This window comes from Patella vulgata, chromosome 9, assembly GCF_932274485.2.
Source record: "Patella vulgata chromosome 9, xgPatVulg1.2, whole genome shotgun sequence".
Taxonomy (NCBI): domain Eukaryota; kingdom Metazoa; phylum Mollusca; class Gastropoda; family Patellidae; genus Patella; species Patella vulgata.
The window spans coordinates 30,478,832-30,494,872 of NC_065887.2; the positions used below are offsets into that span (position 1 = coordinate 30,478,832).

Here is a 16,041-nt window from a genome sequence, read left to right on the forward strand (position 1 = left end):
AACAGCTAAACAACATTTTTTAATGAAGATTAAAACGAATGATGTTTCAGAAAGATGTTGGAACAGATCTGGTAAGATGTTATGAGTTGTTTTGCTGTTTTTCGAGATTATCCTGGTATATTAAAACGGGTACATGCAGGTGCCACTACTCCACGCCGAATCACATTTTAACCCATCACAGCACCATGACGCCATTAGCGCACAATCATCACCAAATTTAGCACACTCTGACCTTTCTTCTAAAGATCTAATAAAGGAAAGTAAAATGGAACGATTAATTTTGTATTTATAGGTACGTGTATTATATAAGATGAGAAGGTGTTGCAATTAAGGCACTGGGTTTCTTCTACGCGACGAGATTACGCCCATGACTTACAAATTTTCAAAGATAAAATTAGACATAGTGTAACAAATCCGATCAATCAAATTAGAAATGAAATAAAATGAAGTGGCGGTAATCAAATTTGAAAGTTTCAACTGGACTGGGATGGAAAAGAAAAGAAAAAAAAGAATAAAATACCTCTCCTGAGCGGCATCGTGGTTTTCATTTGAATTTAATAATATATCTGTAAAGTATAAAGATTATAAAGATTACATTTTCATCTTCGTTACGTTTCCGAAAGTCAAGCCGGGCAGCGGTGTTAATAAGTTGATTATGTATCAAGACGGCATCGGAATTAAATTTAATATAGATTGTTTGTGCCTTCAAAAGTTGTTCGGTTTACATTGTGCACGTCACTTGAAAATCGAAATGAATGGCCTGTATTCACAGTTTTTCTACGATTTCTTTAACACCATCGTCACAAGGCCACTACTTTCGATACAAGGTATAAATTTCGGTTGCTCAATTACAAAATATGGCATAAAACAAACAGCAATTAAAATGTACTAATTATCTTGATTTTCTTATATGGGAACCTCTTATATCAATTGTAATCAGGCCCAGAGACTTAAGAATTTACTCAAAATTGATTCGCCCTATTTTAATTGAAATATAGCCCTTTATAAAACTTTTGATGTTTTAATGTATCAAATCAACAAGAAAATATGTGCAAAGTTTTGTGTTTCTAGATTAAATATATTTCTCATAAACAGTGATTAAAAGCTGAGTTAATTCATAAGTCTGAGAATGTTTTGTGAAACCGGGGCCTGATGATTTTCATATAATTTCATCTCATATTAGTATTATCATGACGTGTGAGAAAACTCTATTTCAGTTTTTAACGGAGAATTACCATCCTTCGAAAATCGCGAAGTGGGGTAAGAAAAGTTTTCAATCGACAATGCATCTAAAATTTGAGACAATTCTGTCAAAACATCCCCAAATCGTTTGACCTTCAATTAATAAGTTGTGCAAATTTCATATTATTATTATATTGTACGCTGGTACAAAAATGCCATAGTCCAACTAACAACTAAGTCAGTTACTTGATTTCGGAGTCTTGAGTTAATTTGAATATGATGCCATTCACATTTATCACACTTTTTTTCTTCTTGAGCATGATAATGCGTCTATAACTTAAATAACGATTTTTTAAAATTTATTTTCCCCCATAATGACCCTAAAATTTAATACAAAAAAAAAAAAAAAAAAAAACCACCCAAAAAACAGAATATTATCTAGAGACTTACCTAATTTAGCAGCTGACACAACAGCGACAGATAGAGCAAATACTACCAAATATTTTACTGCATTCATGTTTGAACCTTTTAAAAATCCTGACCAAGTGATTTAGAGAAAACACCCGACAAATATATAGGAGATTGCCCTATTATTATCAATTATATTTAATAGTTTTATTGACAAGGTATTATATTGTAAATGTTTTATTAATATCATAATTTAATCAATTACAATTACCGACCACTTAACCAGGCCTTTCAAAATGGTGTTAAATTACAGCCAAACACGGTTACTAGAATACCCCCCTCTCGTGGAAAGGCATGCTATCTCATAGTTGGTCAAATTAAAGGGCATATACTATTGCGGGCAATTATATTTGTTATCTATTAGAGATAATCTTCTGGGCGCTTATTACATTTAAACTTTTGATACGCATTTATACAGTATGATAAACATATACTAACATAATTATGTATGTAGATAGTATAGCATTTAGCGGCTAACACGAGAGATACATCGTACAAAGAGTAAATTAAATTGAACGTCTTTCAATTTCTCACCTTCATTTTAGACGAAGACCTATATAGCAATCGACATACTTCGAGTTGGAGACCCTAAATTGTATCTGAGGAGGGATAATGATGGGGAAAGATGTACCCGATTAAATTTTTGTATCGAAAGATTAAGCGGAAGTCGGCTTCATCACTAATGTTATTTTCATTTTGTATCTTTCTAGTTGCTAGTGATTGTTATCCATAACGTTGTGTTCCTGTTTTTTTTTTCAATGTTATATATACAGTATAGTCCTATCACTAAATGCCTTATAAACAATTGTATCTATCTGTCGACAGTGAAACACAAAATCCATTAAATTAGAACTCTGGTTTAATCTATAAACAGATTTACATCCAACAAAATGAACATTTAAACTCAAATCGATAATCTGTTTTATAAGCAAATGAAAGATGTCTGGCCATTTTATAATATTATACAATTATCAAACAAAAATCGGTTAGTAATTATCACGAGAATAAACCATATACATGTATCGGTTTCCAACGATTTCAGTTGATCTCTAACATAGAAATCCCCGCACCCTAATTATAAAATCTCGTTAACGCATTACAGGGTAGGCCTACACTGTGAATACATTGTTTGAATTTGTCACATAAAAATATTCAGCTTGATCAAGGGGATGGAGAGAGAGAGCGAGAGAGGGAGCGTTAACGCCCACTCGACACAAATTAGGTCATTTCGGGACTAACACGTGGTTCAATTTTATTTCAGTAATTCGCATGCGCGTAGGGGTCTTTAGCAGTGGGAGGAAACCGGAAGACCCGGACAAAACCCACGAGGTTGGACAGGCGACCCTACTCCTTGTCATGTACAACCGGGGAATTGAAAAAATGCCAGTTGACTGAATGACAGACCTTATGATACAACGCGCACGCGCTAACCATTCGCCCCCTCCCCCCGACGACCTGACGGCGACTTATTGTGACCTAATTCTGGCCCTAACGAAAAAAGTCCGACGGGTAAACTTTTAAAACAGACTTGACACTGGGATGAACACTATTGATTTTAATAATTGCGTTATCGCTTCTCGTGTTATGCACCATTATTATGCAATCTTGTAATTAATTGTTGCAAAATTGTTTGATTTTTTTGACTTCTTGGTAGAGAAGAATCAGAAGATGTTTGCTTGCCATCGTGTCTCTGATGTTCAGAATGATGTATACCATTATATATTTTAGGCCGACGTTATATTATCATTATATCCGACACACTTATAAGTAATGTTAACAACCCAAATATTTACTGTTATGATATCACATTGGTTTCATTAACATACTATAATCCTTATCACATGATCACCTGAGACCGAAATATACACTTGTCAAGTAAGGTTAATGTGTCACAAAGAAAAAAAGGATATTTGGCAATAGTGATGAGGTTGTAAATCTTTGGAATTCCAGATATATACAGACACCAATTTTATTTTCAATACATCGTTTAAATGTTACACAATAGCCTATTTTACATACGTCTACGTTGTGAGGAAATTTCTATAAACTGTAGTGATAACGGGTATCAATGATTGAAAACATTATAGATGTGACATCTTGATCATGTGGAGGAAATGGCGAAGAAAAATAAAATCGGGTCCAAAAACAACACTACCCAGGTATGTAGACGATATTTGAAATATATTTTGGAATGTATTACTTATAGTAGGCATTAGAACTTTGGAGATCTTCGTAGGTCGGTAATTTTTTTTCTCAATAGTCAATTCCTCCTGTTGTGATTTACCGTTATATCGGGGGTGGAGGTATTTACATTAATTACATGCCTAACACCAGTCAGATATACCAGTCTGTCACGGCGATATGACCGTTTTAAGATTCCGTTGATTCGTACTAACACCATTACAGCCTACATTGGTGTTTAGATGTTCCGCGGACGCTGGTAAACACGGCTTTGATCTTTGATGCTTTGTCAAGCCTTGGTGTATATTAATATATTATATGAAATCAATGGCATTTATTTCATTCTGGAAAGTTCTAATGTCTATTTTATTTTTAAATACATTTATGAAATCGACAGAAACCTGTAAGGGTGTAGCACAGATTACAATATTAAGATGTAAAAAAAGACAACTATGAAGTGGTATAGGAGTACACTTTCACTACCTAATAAAAGTAAATTGTTCGGCTTTTTCATTTGTATTTCCAGTTCCGGGAGACCCGGCAGTGTGAAAGATGCGACAACTAATGTTCAACCAAAAGCACTTGTTGTAAAGGATAAAATTCTATTCGACAAGCACAAAGTCCAATACAGTGGAATTGTATGGCGTTTGGAACAGATATTCTCCGAACATATTGAAGACGCCAACGAGAAGAAAACGCTTCTGCACTTCTGCCACCAAAAGATGGCACCGGTATTTACGAGACTAGAGGCAATTGGAGAATCGTTGGTGAGTAATATTATTGCCGCCCTACCAGATGACACAGAATATGAAAGTTATAAATACTTCAATACAAAAATTATAGAAATATTAATCCAAGATGGCTGCAACACAACTAAACCAAACAGTGTCGGGGATCCTCCTATGATCTCGGCCTTCAAGCTGAAGAAGTATTCGATCCTTCAAGGCTTCTTTAACAAACGTAATCACGTTAACCTGACAGATAAATATGGCGCAACACTACTTATACTGGCTTGCAAGGAAAATGATTTTAGGACCGTACAGAAAGTCTTGTCCACTTATGGCAAAGATGTGTCCTTAGACATAGTTGATGCGTCACAAAATTGCGCGTTGTCCTACGCGGCATTGAATGATAGCTTTAGTATCTGCAAAATGCTTCAAGAAGCGGGAGCTAACCCCAACGGTGGTTATACTTCTGCTTTGTACCAAGCTGTGATGAATAACAGCAGTTTACCGGTTATAAAACTACTGGTGGATCATGGTGCTTCAGTGGACGTGTGGATAGATATTACTGGTCTGAACACTCTTATAGCTGCTGCCAATAAAAACCGAACAGACGTCGTCAGACTTTTGATCAACGCTGGTGCCCATTTCCCTTCAACGTGGCATATGAACAAATCCTTCATGACAGCGCTAAAAAAGGATAATTTGGAAGTGATTTTGTTGTTTCTGGAGAAGTCCGTTGATATATCATCAAAATCCAGCAAGGGTACGAATATAATTCACGAGGTAGCAATCTACGGAAGCATTGATTGTCTGCGATATTTCATAGAAAAGACAACCATTGATCTCAATGTTTTGGATCGTTATGGTCGTTCTGCGTTTTTTCTTGCTGCTGAAAACGGAAACGAAAAATGTTTGGATATTTTGTTTCGTGCGAATATACAATACTTTCATAGAGACGCCAAAGGTCTGTCGCCATTAGAAGTGGCGGTATTTAATAATCATAAATCGTGTGTTCAGTTTATGTTGGAAAACCTCGTGTGCTCAAAAAGTGTCTTGGTGAATACATGTTGGCAGCTTAGGCTGGAATATGATCAAGCCGAATTTCGTCAAATGGCGGCATTTGATACTCTACGCGAGTTCACCAATTCCTGTGAGGATCATGTTAGTCCGTTGCTAGATCTATGTGTTCTTGCAATAAGGAATACATTGCGTGATAGGAACACTTCAAAAATTGATAGTCTGCCCTTACCAACAATTATCAAACATCTGCTAAGATGATGTCCAATTTATTGTAGAGTGCATTTTTTTTTATAATTATCTGTTCGCTTCCTTTCTTTTTTGGTAACAAAATAAGCGACCGTAATCATAACAATTTTAAATGTGTAAAATGGTAGGGCAGCCTAAAGTTTACAATACAGTAACCAAAGGATCTAGTAGATACAGGTAAAAAAAACAGTATACAATATCCATAAACAGCCAGGTATTCAAAAAGCCTCTGATAGAGAATTGCGTACTGACACAAAAGAAGCCTTATGTTGTTATGAAATGGGAACCTCAAAAACTGGGAAGGAAGCATCTAATGAAACTTCATCAGTAAACTGTTAACCCATGAAGTTTCACTCAGATTCATGCTAAAGGAACCCAATCACACCAGATACAGACTACATCTATGACACTGGAATTTAGCGTCACATAAACGGGAATAAATATTGCTGCACTTTAGTTTCAAATAAAATGAATTAAATATTACCGAGATGTTTTCCAGTAGACTGGGCTATTCTTTTAATAAAATCGTGGAATAAAATATGGGTCGAGTTTAACTGCAGGGTCAAGGTTTATAATGGTTTCTAGGGGCAACTAATTTGGTTCTGGCTGGTTGACGGTGTTTTTAATTTTAGGGAATAAAATTTGTTACAATTTCAGCCTTTCCTCAGATTATTTATCTGCCCATAATGAGAATCAGATTCTTGTGATTTGTTTATTCTGCCTAACCATCTTGGCATCAATACCAGTAGTAGGATCCCAAAATGTTTAATCCTTTCTCTTGCAATGTTCACTTTTATTAGTCCACTTTAATAAGTTTCCACTGCCTGGCAAAATCAACAAATGGCTCATAACTACAGGTGTTCACATGATTGAGTTTGATTTACCGTTACATTTAGTAGATCTCTATTACAAGAAGGGGAGATTACATTGACTAGAACATGTACCAACCAACCATGGGATTGCAGAAGACAAAAATGAAATGAAATGTGGTTTAACGTCCTACTGGGCTAATGAAAACTGGCATGCACCATACAATGTGCTATGAGGGGAATTTTTGCCTGGACAGCGGCGCAATGGCCTACTCTTATATCGAATTCCATGGGATCTTTTACATGCACGCCAATGTGTACACAGGACCTGTTTTTCTGTCCCATCCGAATGACTAGACAGCTGTCCTTGTCAGTTCCTCCATTCCTGCACCACTGACAGGCGGAAACAACGCTAGAAAATCTCAATGAACTTTCTCGGCCAACACCGGGAGTGAACCCGCGACCTCCAGGCTACTCACTTAGCCATCGTGGCTCCTGATTGCAGAGGACAGACTCGTGCGCATGTTGGTCAGACTCAAAGATACTTGGAAATTGGAATACAAATCATACTGGGGAGGAGTGGGGGCATAATCATATTCTTCGCAGTGTTTCGTTTCATCAGAGCTAATCCTACTTAACACTGCTGTAATGGAAGCAAATTTCTGTTCCAAATTATGACTGGTCAATAGTCCAATTTACAATATCATTACGCTTTAAACAGAGCTCCAAATTGGACCATGACTCACGATTTTATTATGCCCAATCAACCAGTGCATAGCAGAGGCTATCAACACGGATACAATGTAAACAATACTGTTTGGAGACGAACAATACTTTCACCGTTTTTAAGAGTGTATCCGCGAGAAGACCATGCAAAAATCGCAAAAAGTGCTAAGATGGGGGGTCGGAAGTTTTTGATCAAACTTATGGTATGACACCCCCTAGGGGCAAGAGGTAACATGCTGAAGTGGTTACAGTCTGATGTCGCTCTAAAGGACTGTACAGGAATTATTCATTTTATGGGTAAAATTGCGGGTTTCACAAGTGTATTTATCACCTTTTTTAAGCACAGACTGCATTCTATGGTGGAATAGCAACCTTCTAATTTTGACCCTGTCTGATAAAGCGGGTGGTCAACTTCTATCCCAGCACTTATTTGAAAAAAAAAAAAATCAGTACATACTAATTTTGTGTGGACTTGTTTTAGGGTACCATATTGACATTGTCCTTATAGTGCAGAAAAAGATACACTGTAACTTTTTCTTTCATGGTCGCAAGTAGAATTTCTTTGGATGGTTTTGAAGTGCTAAGCACATAGTATCCATAGGTGTAAAAAAATGACCGGAATGCAACATACTTAAAATATACAGCTTATTGAAAAGTGCTAAAAAAAAAGCTTTTGTGATACATTTTTTTGCGAATTTAATTAGAGAAATAAAATTTTTGACTTTTATACGTTTTCATCATATCCATAGCCATTATTTGTACCATGTTGTACTCTATATTAGTGTATATTTGTATTTATTGTATATTTGGTATTGTCGTATTGTCCCTTTAACATATTTGTTGTATTGTCTCTTTAAGATTTCATTTTCAAACAAGTTACCGAAAATGGCTACAAAATGTTTAATTTCAGAGCATGTTTCCACTATTCATTTTGGGACACATCCACTAATTTCTACACTACAGTACAGAAAAGTGGAAGCTTAAATATTAACGGCAACGAAGCCTAATTGCGTCGAAGTGGGTGACATTGAACAGTGTAGTATTGTAGCTACAGCTCTCGGGCACCGTCAGGGCCGGATTTAGAATAAGAGAGGCCCTAGGCAAACCCCCTGAACAGGGCCCACGACATGGACCTTGGGGCCCTGGTACAAGCAACTCGGTGAGAGGGTGGGTCGGGGGAAGTCATGCGGTTGGTGGTTCGAATCTCACTTTTAGGTGAATTTTTCATTTTCGTTGGATTATTTTATTTAAAATAATGTCTATTTGAGAGTAATAGATATGTTTGTTAAGATTGAGCACGTCGAAACTCCAATGGAAGGTCGTGGACAACTGCAGAAGTCAATTTCCGTTGACGCCAGATGAGCCATGAACGATTACAGGCCTTTGAAAGTATTTTTTTCAAGATATTTTTATAAAACAGATACTAATGTATTTTAGGGCTGGTAGTAAGCACCATATGAATGAAAAGGAAAATAAATTGTTAGTTTTTTTTTTTATCTACTACGGTTAATTATCTCCAAAATAGGGAAATTACAGGTTAATTTCATGGTTATTGTTTCCTTTACCTAGTTTTTGTCAAGTCGATTCCGGTCATTTTTATTTTTTGTATCAAATGTTGGGAGGTTGCTTGTTCACGTGAGCATAAATTTTTTAAACCCACCCCATGAAAGAAGTAGCTATAGGGCGTCAAACTTCTGGTGACGAAAAATGGGGAATTTAGACAGGCTTTGATATCCAGTCCGTATACAGATCTCGTTCGCAAGAATCGTCTGAAGTTAATATTATGGTAACAGCACTGAGTCATCGATAAACTGTGTGAGTTTGGTCTTTCTGCTACGTATAGTAAAGGTGTAAGGACTTGCCAAAGTTGGTATTTGAGAAAAGACAGATTTTGGCAATTTCACCATATGAAAAATGTTTTTTCAATTTTCTCATACAGGAATTGAAAGATTTATCTAATATTGCACATTTATGTGTTTTGGGGCTATCCCAACTTATAAACCAAATTTGGTCAAAATCTGTGATTGAAGCGTTAGCACCTTCTGCATGGTTTTCTCGCGGACATGCTCTTAATACCTTAAATCACTGTCCAAAGTTTTAGGGAAGACCCCAGATTAAACAAAGTGCTGCCATGTTGCTTTACTTGGGATAGATTTGATTGAACGGGAAGAATAGACACACTCCCTCAAAAACTCAAGTATCAGAAGCCAATCCAGCAATGGCCGGAGAGGGATCTCCCGGGCCATTGCTTCAGGAATATGGGTCATAATCAACATACACAATAAGTCGGTTGTACAATATGTTTTAATAGTAATGATCAAGCATTTCTTCAGTGAATTATTATAAACACTTGAATCACTTCTTTCAGTAATCACAGTATATTATTATTGTCATTTTGTTAATACACATCTCTTGGTCATCTTGCTGCACAATTCTACTGAGCAAGGTACAGATAGTCAATGTAGCCTCACTTTACGCCCATAGTAAGCTGTAAAACAAAATACAAGGATATTAAATAATAGGTCACTAAAAGTTTATACACATTTGTATGGTGTCAAAAGCGACAACTGTCCCTGTCATGGGTAATTTCCTTATAATTCCCATTTTTTGGTTAATAAATGCTGTATTTGTATTTCATTCAATGAATTCAGAGCTGCATTTCCCATGCAAAGCGCCCAAAAATTTGACTGTGAAGTTCCCAAATGGCTTAAAATGTCATTAATGTTATTGTGGATGTGTGTGCTTTCCAGGTAAATAATACAGGTAAATAAAGTATAAGTAGACAATAAGTAATGTTCTAATTTATCCTAGTATGACCATAAGTAATGTTCTAATTTATCCTAGTCTGACCATCCAAAAGTACCTTTGCTTATTTATCATCAAAAGCCATAGGTAAAAAAATGCCTATTTATTTATAAAAGAGGCAGGTTTTTTGATAAATGCAAAGATATACAAGACTTGGTTTCTCCCAAAGACTTGGTTTCTCCCAAAGTCAGAAAAATTGTTAATCTCTTTAATATACTATTCAAAAAAAGTAGGGGATATTTGATTTTTAAGTGTTATTAAAGTCACCTAATGAAACTGACGAAGAAACAAATGACAAAATGAAATGAAGTTCACATTCATCGATTTATTCCAAATGATCGTTAGACTAAGTAAGGCACAGACTGACCATTATAAGGGTAAAATGATACCCGGGGTCAAACAGCAAAGTTACCACAGCATCACAACCAAGTCAGTAACGGGTAAATCCTCCTCTGTTTGCCAAACAAGCATTGATCCGACGTGGCATACTCCTAATGAGACGTCTAAGGTCATTTTGGTCCAGATTGTCCCATTCCTGTTGCAACGCAGCAGCAAGTTCTTGGACATTGGCAGGACGTTGTTGACGTTGACGTAACCTCTGTCCAAGCATGTCCCAGACATGCTCGATGGGGGAGAGGTCGGGACTCAGTGCTGGCCATGGTAATGTGGTGATGTTCTGTTGTTGGAGGTAACCTGTAACGATCCTGGCCCTGTGACATCTTGCGTTGTCATCCTGGAAGATGAAACGGCGGCCATGACGTCGTGCGAACGGCACGACATGGACTGCCAAGATGTTGTCCCGGTAGTACTGGCCTGTAACACGCCCTGCAACAACATGTAAAGCTGTTCTTCCATAACAGAACCACCCCCAAATCGATCATGTCTGATGACGTTAACGTCTTGGAAGCGCTCGTTTCGACGACGCCACACCCTCCTACGTCTGTCCAAAAAATCAACAGTAAACCTTGACTCATCTGAAAACATCACATTGCTCCAGCGTCGATTATCCCAGTGTTGATGATCCCTACACCAACGACGTCTTGCCTGAATGTGATGATCTCTCAAACAAGGGATCACGCGAGGACGTCGGGTGCGAAGGTGACCCCTATGCAGTCGATTCCGAATCGTCTGGCCACTCACTCTCACACCAGTGTCTGTTTGAAGACGAGCGCTGATCTGATTTGCTGTGATGACACGATTTCTCAAGGCCAAGGTACGGATAAATCGATCCTGGGCTTGAGTTGTCGCCCTTGGTCGACCTGAGCGTGGTCTGTCCTGTACAGATTGTGTATCACGGTATCTAGACCATAGCCTGCTTATGACAGACTGAGAAACATTCATCGTCCGCGCCACAACCGCCTGTGTTGTGCCGATCTGTAACATGCCAAGGGCACGTAACCTTTCATTTTGGGTAAGCCGACGCATATCAAAATTTGTTTTCTGGTCACTAAAACAATTAAACTGATGTTTCCACCCTGGAATTCAATGCCACAATGACTGTAACATTCAAAGTCAGAGTCGTGCAAATCTTGGGTTGGACCCCCATGATGATCCCAAGCATCACCTGCATTCCATGCGGTAGCTATTGGTGCGTTTGGGCGTCACATGTAACTGGAAATGTTTCTTCTGTTAGGTTCTATAGTGACTTTTTTCGTAGTCATTTGCATATTTTAGTATTATGCCCCCAAAATCAAATATCCCCTACCTTTTTTGAATAGTATATATTACATACCTTAGTAATGTCAGTGGAGGCATCCCTTCGTCACTTCCAGTACGAAATCCTGAAATTAAAGAAAGGTATGTTTAAAATAACAGGAGCTTCAAGGACATGTGATCTTTAAAGGCATGATAAAGCATATAAACCAACAAACTAAAATTTATAGTATAAACAATAAATAGTACCGGTAGTTTTATGGCCATCTTTTCACATTACTTTCTATTGATTTCAGATCACCATCTGAACTATAGCTGATTTCTAGCTTTAATTTTTATCAGTACCCATGTCGTGCCACATTTATCTTATATTGTGTTGTACAGTGAAACCAAGTGCTGAATTAGCTTGTTAGCCTCCTAGTTTGTTTCTTTCTTTTGTCTATATTTTGGGGACATTTAAATTTTTGTTTAAAACACATTCCTGAAGGTCTGCACACACCAAAGAATAATTGTTAGTAATTTTCTACCTGCATTTCGTTGGTCCTAAAAATTCTTGGTCTGATCAGGGAGGATTGGCTCAGTAAGTAAGACGCTAACCTGGAGGTCCTGTGTTCAGAGGGCCTGGCATGGGACAATGTATAGTCGTTCGGATGGAACAAAAAACAAAGTTGGAATTTAAAATTAGAGTTGGCCATAGCACCGATCTCCGGGCAAAATTTCCCCCATAACACACTTTATGACATATGCCTGTCCGTATTCATTAGCCCAGTCGGAGCAGAACAGTAGGATGTTAAACCCCATTTCACTTCATATCAATTTCATAATAAATTATATTTTAGACATGGCACAACAAACATGTACATGTTTTAGTTTTGTGAACATTGCAGATAACAATAAAATGAGGTTTAACATCCCACTCTTCTTCACCAACGGTTGTGGACAACTTAAAGGAGCTATATCGCTAATATTTAGGACCTAGAAATTGACAAAAATGGGTCGCAACACATATAATAATGTAATCTGAATGTATATAAACTGATTTACATTCAATCGTTTGTTTTTACTCTAATTTCAAATCAGTTATGTTCGGCGAATTACGCCAGAAGTCTCATCTCTAGCATCTGGTTATTCAAGTCTATTGTGCATGCTCCCCAGTGTACTTCGAGTCCCTTGTTACAAATGGCAGTAAAACGCATCATAATTTATTGTACACGATTCCTGTACCAATGGTAAAATGTTTATTTTGTCTTAAATATTGGTTATCAGAAGCCCATCTTTTCCTGCTAAGATCGCAACATCAATATTGATTTAAATAGACAAATAATTTGTGTTTTCAATGTCTTAAACGAAGAATTTATATGCAACATTTTTTAGTTTATACTAGGCCTAAATCTATTTTCAATGATGTTAGCATTGTTGAAAATCTCAACGCCTTACATGACAAGTATGTCATTGTACCGGCTGACAAAGCGTCCAATAACTTAGTGTTTATATGTAAACGATATTATTATGACTGCCTGTTCAAAGAACTTAATTTCGGGAAATCAATCGACAGTGCTACGTATAAACGCTCTACGCTTAGTAAGGATGAAATTATATCCAATCACAGATCTGTACTCACTTCATTTGGTACTCCATGCGGAGATACCTATACAGATCTGCCCTTGTTATATTGGATACCTAAACTACATAAAAATCCCTACAAGCAACGTTTTATAGCAGGTTCATCCCGTTGTTCCACAAAACCACTTTCAAAAGTATTGACATCTATACTAACGGCAGTGAAAGAGGGTATTCAAAAATACTGTGACAAAATATACTTTCGTAGTGGTTTTAATCAAATGTGGATATTAAAAAATTCCAAAGAATTACTTGATGGTTTACAATCTAGATCACTTGCTTCAATCTCATCTATACAAATGTTTCACTTTTCTACTTTGTACACTAAAATTCCCCATAGTAAATTAAAAGCTCGGTTAAAAGACATTATTCACAGTGTCTTTTCATCTAAATCGGGAAATGTTAGATATCAATATTTAGTTGTTAATTACAATTCCACATATTTTGTTAAGAACCATAGTGATTCCAAAATAAATTCACCGCCAACAAGATAATTCAGATGTTGGATTTTTTAATTGATAATATCTTTGTTGAATTTGGAGGGGAAATTTATCAGCAAGTGGTAGGTATCCCCATGGGCACCAACTGTGCACCTTTGCTTGCTGATTTGTTTCTCTATTCCTACGAAGCCGATTACATACAGGCACTCGTAAAATCAAATAAACGATTAGTCAGACATTTTAATTTCACTTATCGATATATCGATGATGTTCTATCACTGAATAATCCAAAATTTAGTGATTATGTAGAATTCATATATCCTGATGAGCTCGAAATTAAAAACACTACTGACAGTGACAATTACGCTTCCTACTTGGATCTGCGTCTCGATTTTGACAATTGCCATAAACTTAGTGTTAAATTGTACGATATACGTGATGACTTTGACTTTCCGATTGTTAACTTTCCATTTATTAGTAGTAACATTCCAATATCACCAGCTTATGGAGTGTTTGTGTCTCAACTAATTCGTTACGCGAGAGCTTGTTCATTTTATTCTGATTTTTTAAGTAGATCGAGGCATTTGTCATCTAAGCCTTAACTACAAGGATACTTGCGAACTAAACTTATTAAAACCTTTAAAAAGTTTTATGGGCGTCATATTGACTTGATTGGTAAATATAACATGTCTCTCTCGGCTATTATTCTAGATATATTTAATTGACGCGTATACAATCTCCCTGATAATGTCTTGTCTTCTAACATTGTTAACACTGTTCATCACGTGCATTTTGCATACCGATAGTCCATTGGCCAATCATGCTATTTTACCGAGATTTCGCCTAATAGTTTGGATGCAGCTATGGCGCAAGACAGGGTAAGCTTACTCTTCCGGACACCTGTTACCACTGTTTATCGTGTATTTTGTACACGGTGAACAGTCCATATGCTGATTACACTATTTTGCTTTATTAGTATTACACTATTTTGCCTATACCGTTTTATTAGGACTTCGAATTTTGTCTAATGGTTTGGATTGTTCATTCTTGGTTTTATTTTATTGATATTGAGTTATCGACTTAGTAGCTACTTTAACTGTGGACGACGTAACTGGCACCCAATCCTTCTGCCGCCCGCAAGGAAAATCAGGATAGCTAGTCCGAACTTCAACATACATCATCCAATATTTAATGCAATAAATTAGGGGAAGGTAAAAGTATGACTTTAAAATTCAATAAAAACAGAAAAGTAAGACAAATAAAATGGGGGGGGGGGGATTTATTTTGAACTTAAATAAATTACCCAGGTATAGAACTGTCGGGATAAATCCCCACTGGAAGAGAAATCTAGTTGTATTCATCAACGACGACAGTCTTTGCTTCGTTTCTGAGCTAAATTTCACCATTTTAAAGTTTTGTGCCGTCAGAAAAATCTTTTGTAACGAATTTCCAGCATTGAAGGTCAAAAAGGCCCTACATGAACCGGAAGAAACACCATGAGCGCTGTCATTGGCCACAGGTAGTGAAGCTGTCCAATCAAAAGTTTCAGTTTAATTATCACGTGATGAAAACAAAGATGTCGGCTACCATGAAGCACGTGGATATAGAAATGATAGATGATGAGGAAGAAAAGCCCAAAGTTTGTCTTAGGGCTGGCCAGAGCATTGTTTCGGTCAAGCCCGTCTTTTCTCATGATGGAAAGTAAGAGATAGATAATACCCCCCCCCCCTCGATATATTTGTATTTATATATATTATTGCTAAAATTTTATGAAAATGAAATGTGAGAAATAGTGTTTAATTAAAATTAACGTTAGCAATGCAAAAGCTTTTTAAAATTTTTGAATGTGACTAAAATTGAATATTTACTAGTTTTCTAACCCCCTCTCATTTAAGAAACCCAAAACAATTTCAAAATCGATTAAGAAATAAGAATGTTATTCCACTTTTAGACCCAAAATTGATAAATGAAATGAAATGAAATGGGGTTTAACGTCCTACTGTTCTGCTCCTATACTGGGCTAATGAAGACGGGCATACGTCATACCGTGTGCTATGAGGGAAATTTTGCCCGGGCAGCGGCACTATCGCCTACTCTTATATCGAATTCCAACTGCCAGGGGATCTTTTACGTGCATTCCAATATATACACGGGACCTCGGTTTTT

General features: G+C 36.8%; 1 protein-coding gene and 1 long non-coding RNA gene across 2 annotated transcripts in view; one reads left to right on the forward strand and one right to left on the reverse strand.

Annotated features, from left to right (window-relative positions):
• On the reverse strand, positions 1-1,741 carry LOC126831893 (uncharacterized). Its single transcript, XR_007684412.2, has 3 exons — positions 1,633-1,741; positions 521-566; positions 1-247 (listed from the first exon to the last, which is right to left on the reverse strand). It is a non-coding gene; the product is annotated as an uncharacterized LOC126831893 (long non-coding RNA).
• A 13,704-nt stretch (positions 1,742-15,445) lies between these two features.
• The window catches only part of LOC126832647 (WD repeat-containing protein 75), a 42,787-nt gene continuing 42,191 nt past the window's right edge, over positions 15,446-16,041 (forward strand). Inside the window, exon 1 of the mRNA XM_050563504.1 lies at positions 15,446-15,576. Within this exon, the coding sequence (XP_050419461.1) occupies positions 15,452-15,576 (125 nt within the window). The 5' untranslated portion in view covers positions 15,446-15,451. The remainder of the gene's footprint in view (positions 15,577-16,041) is intronic.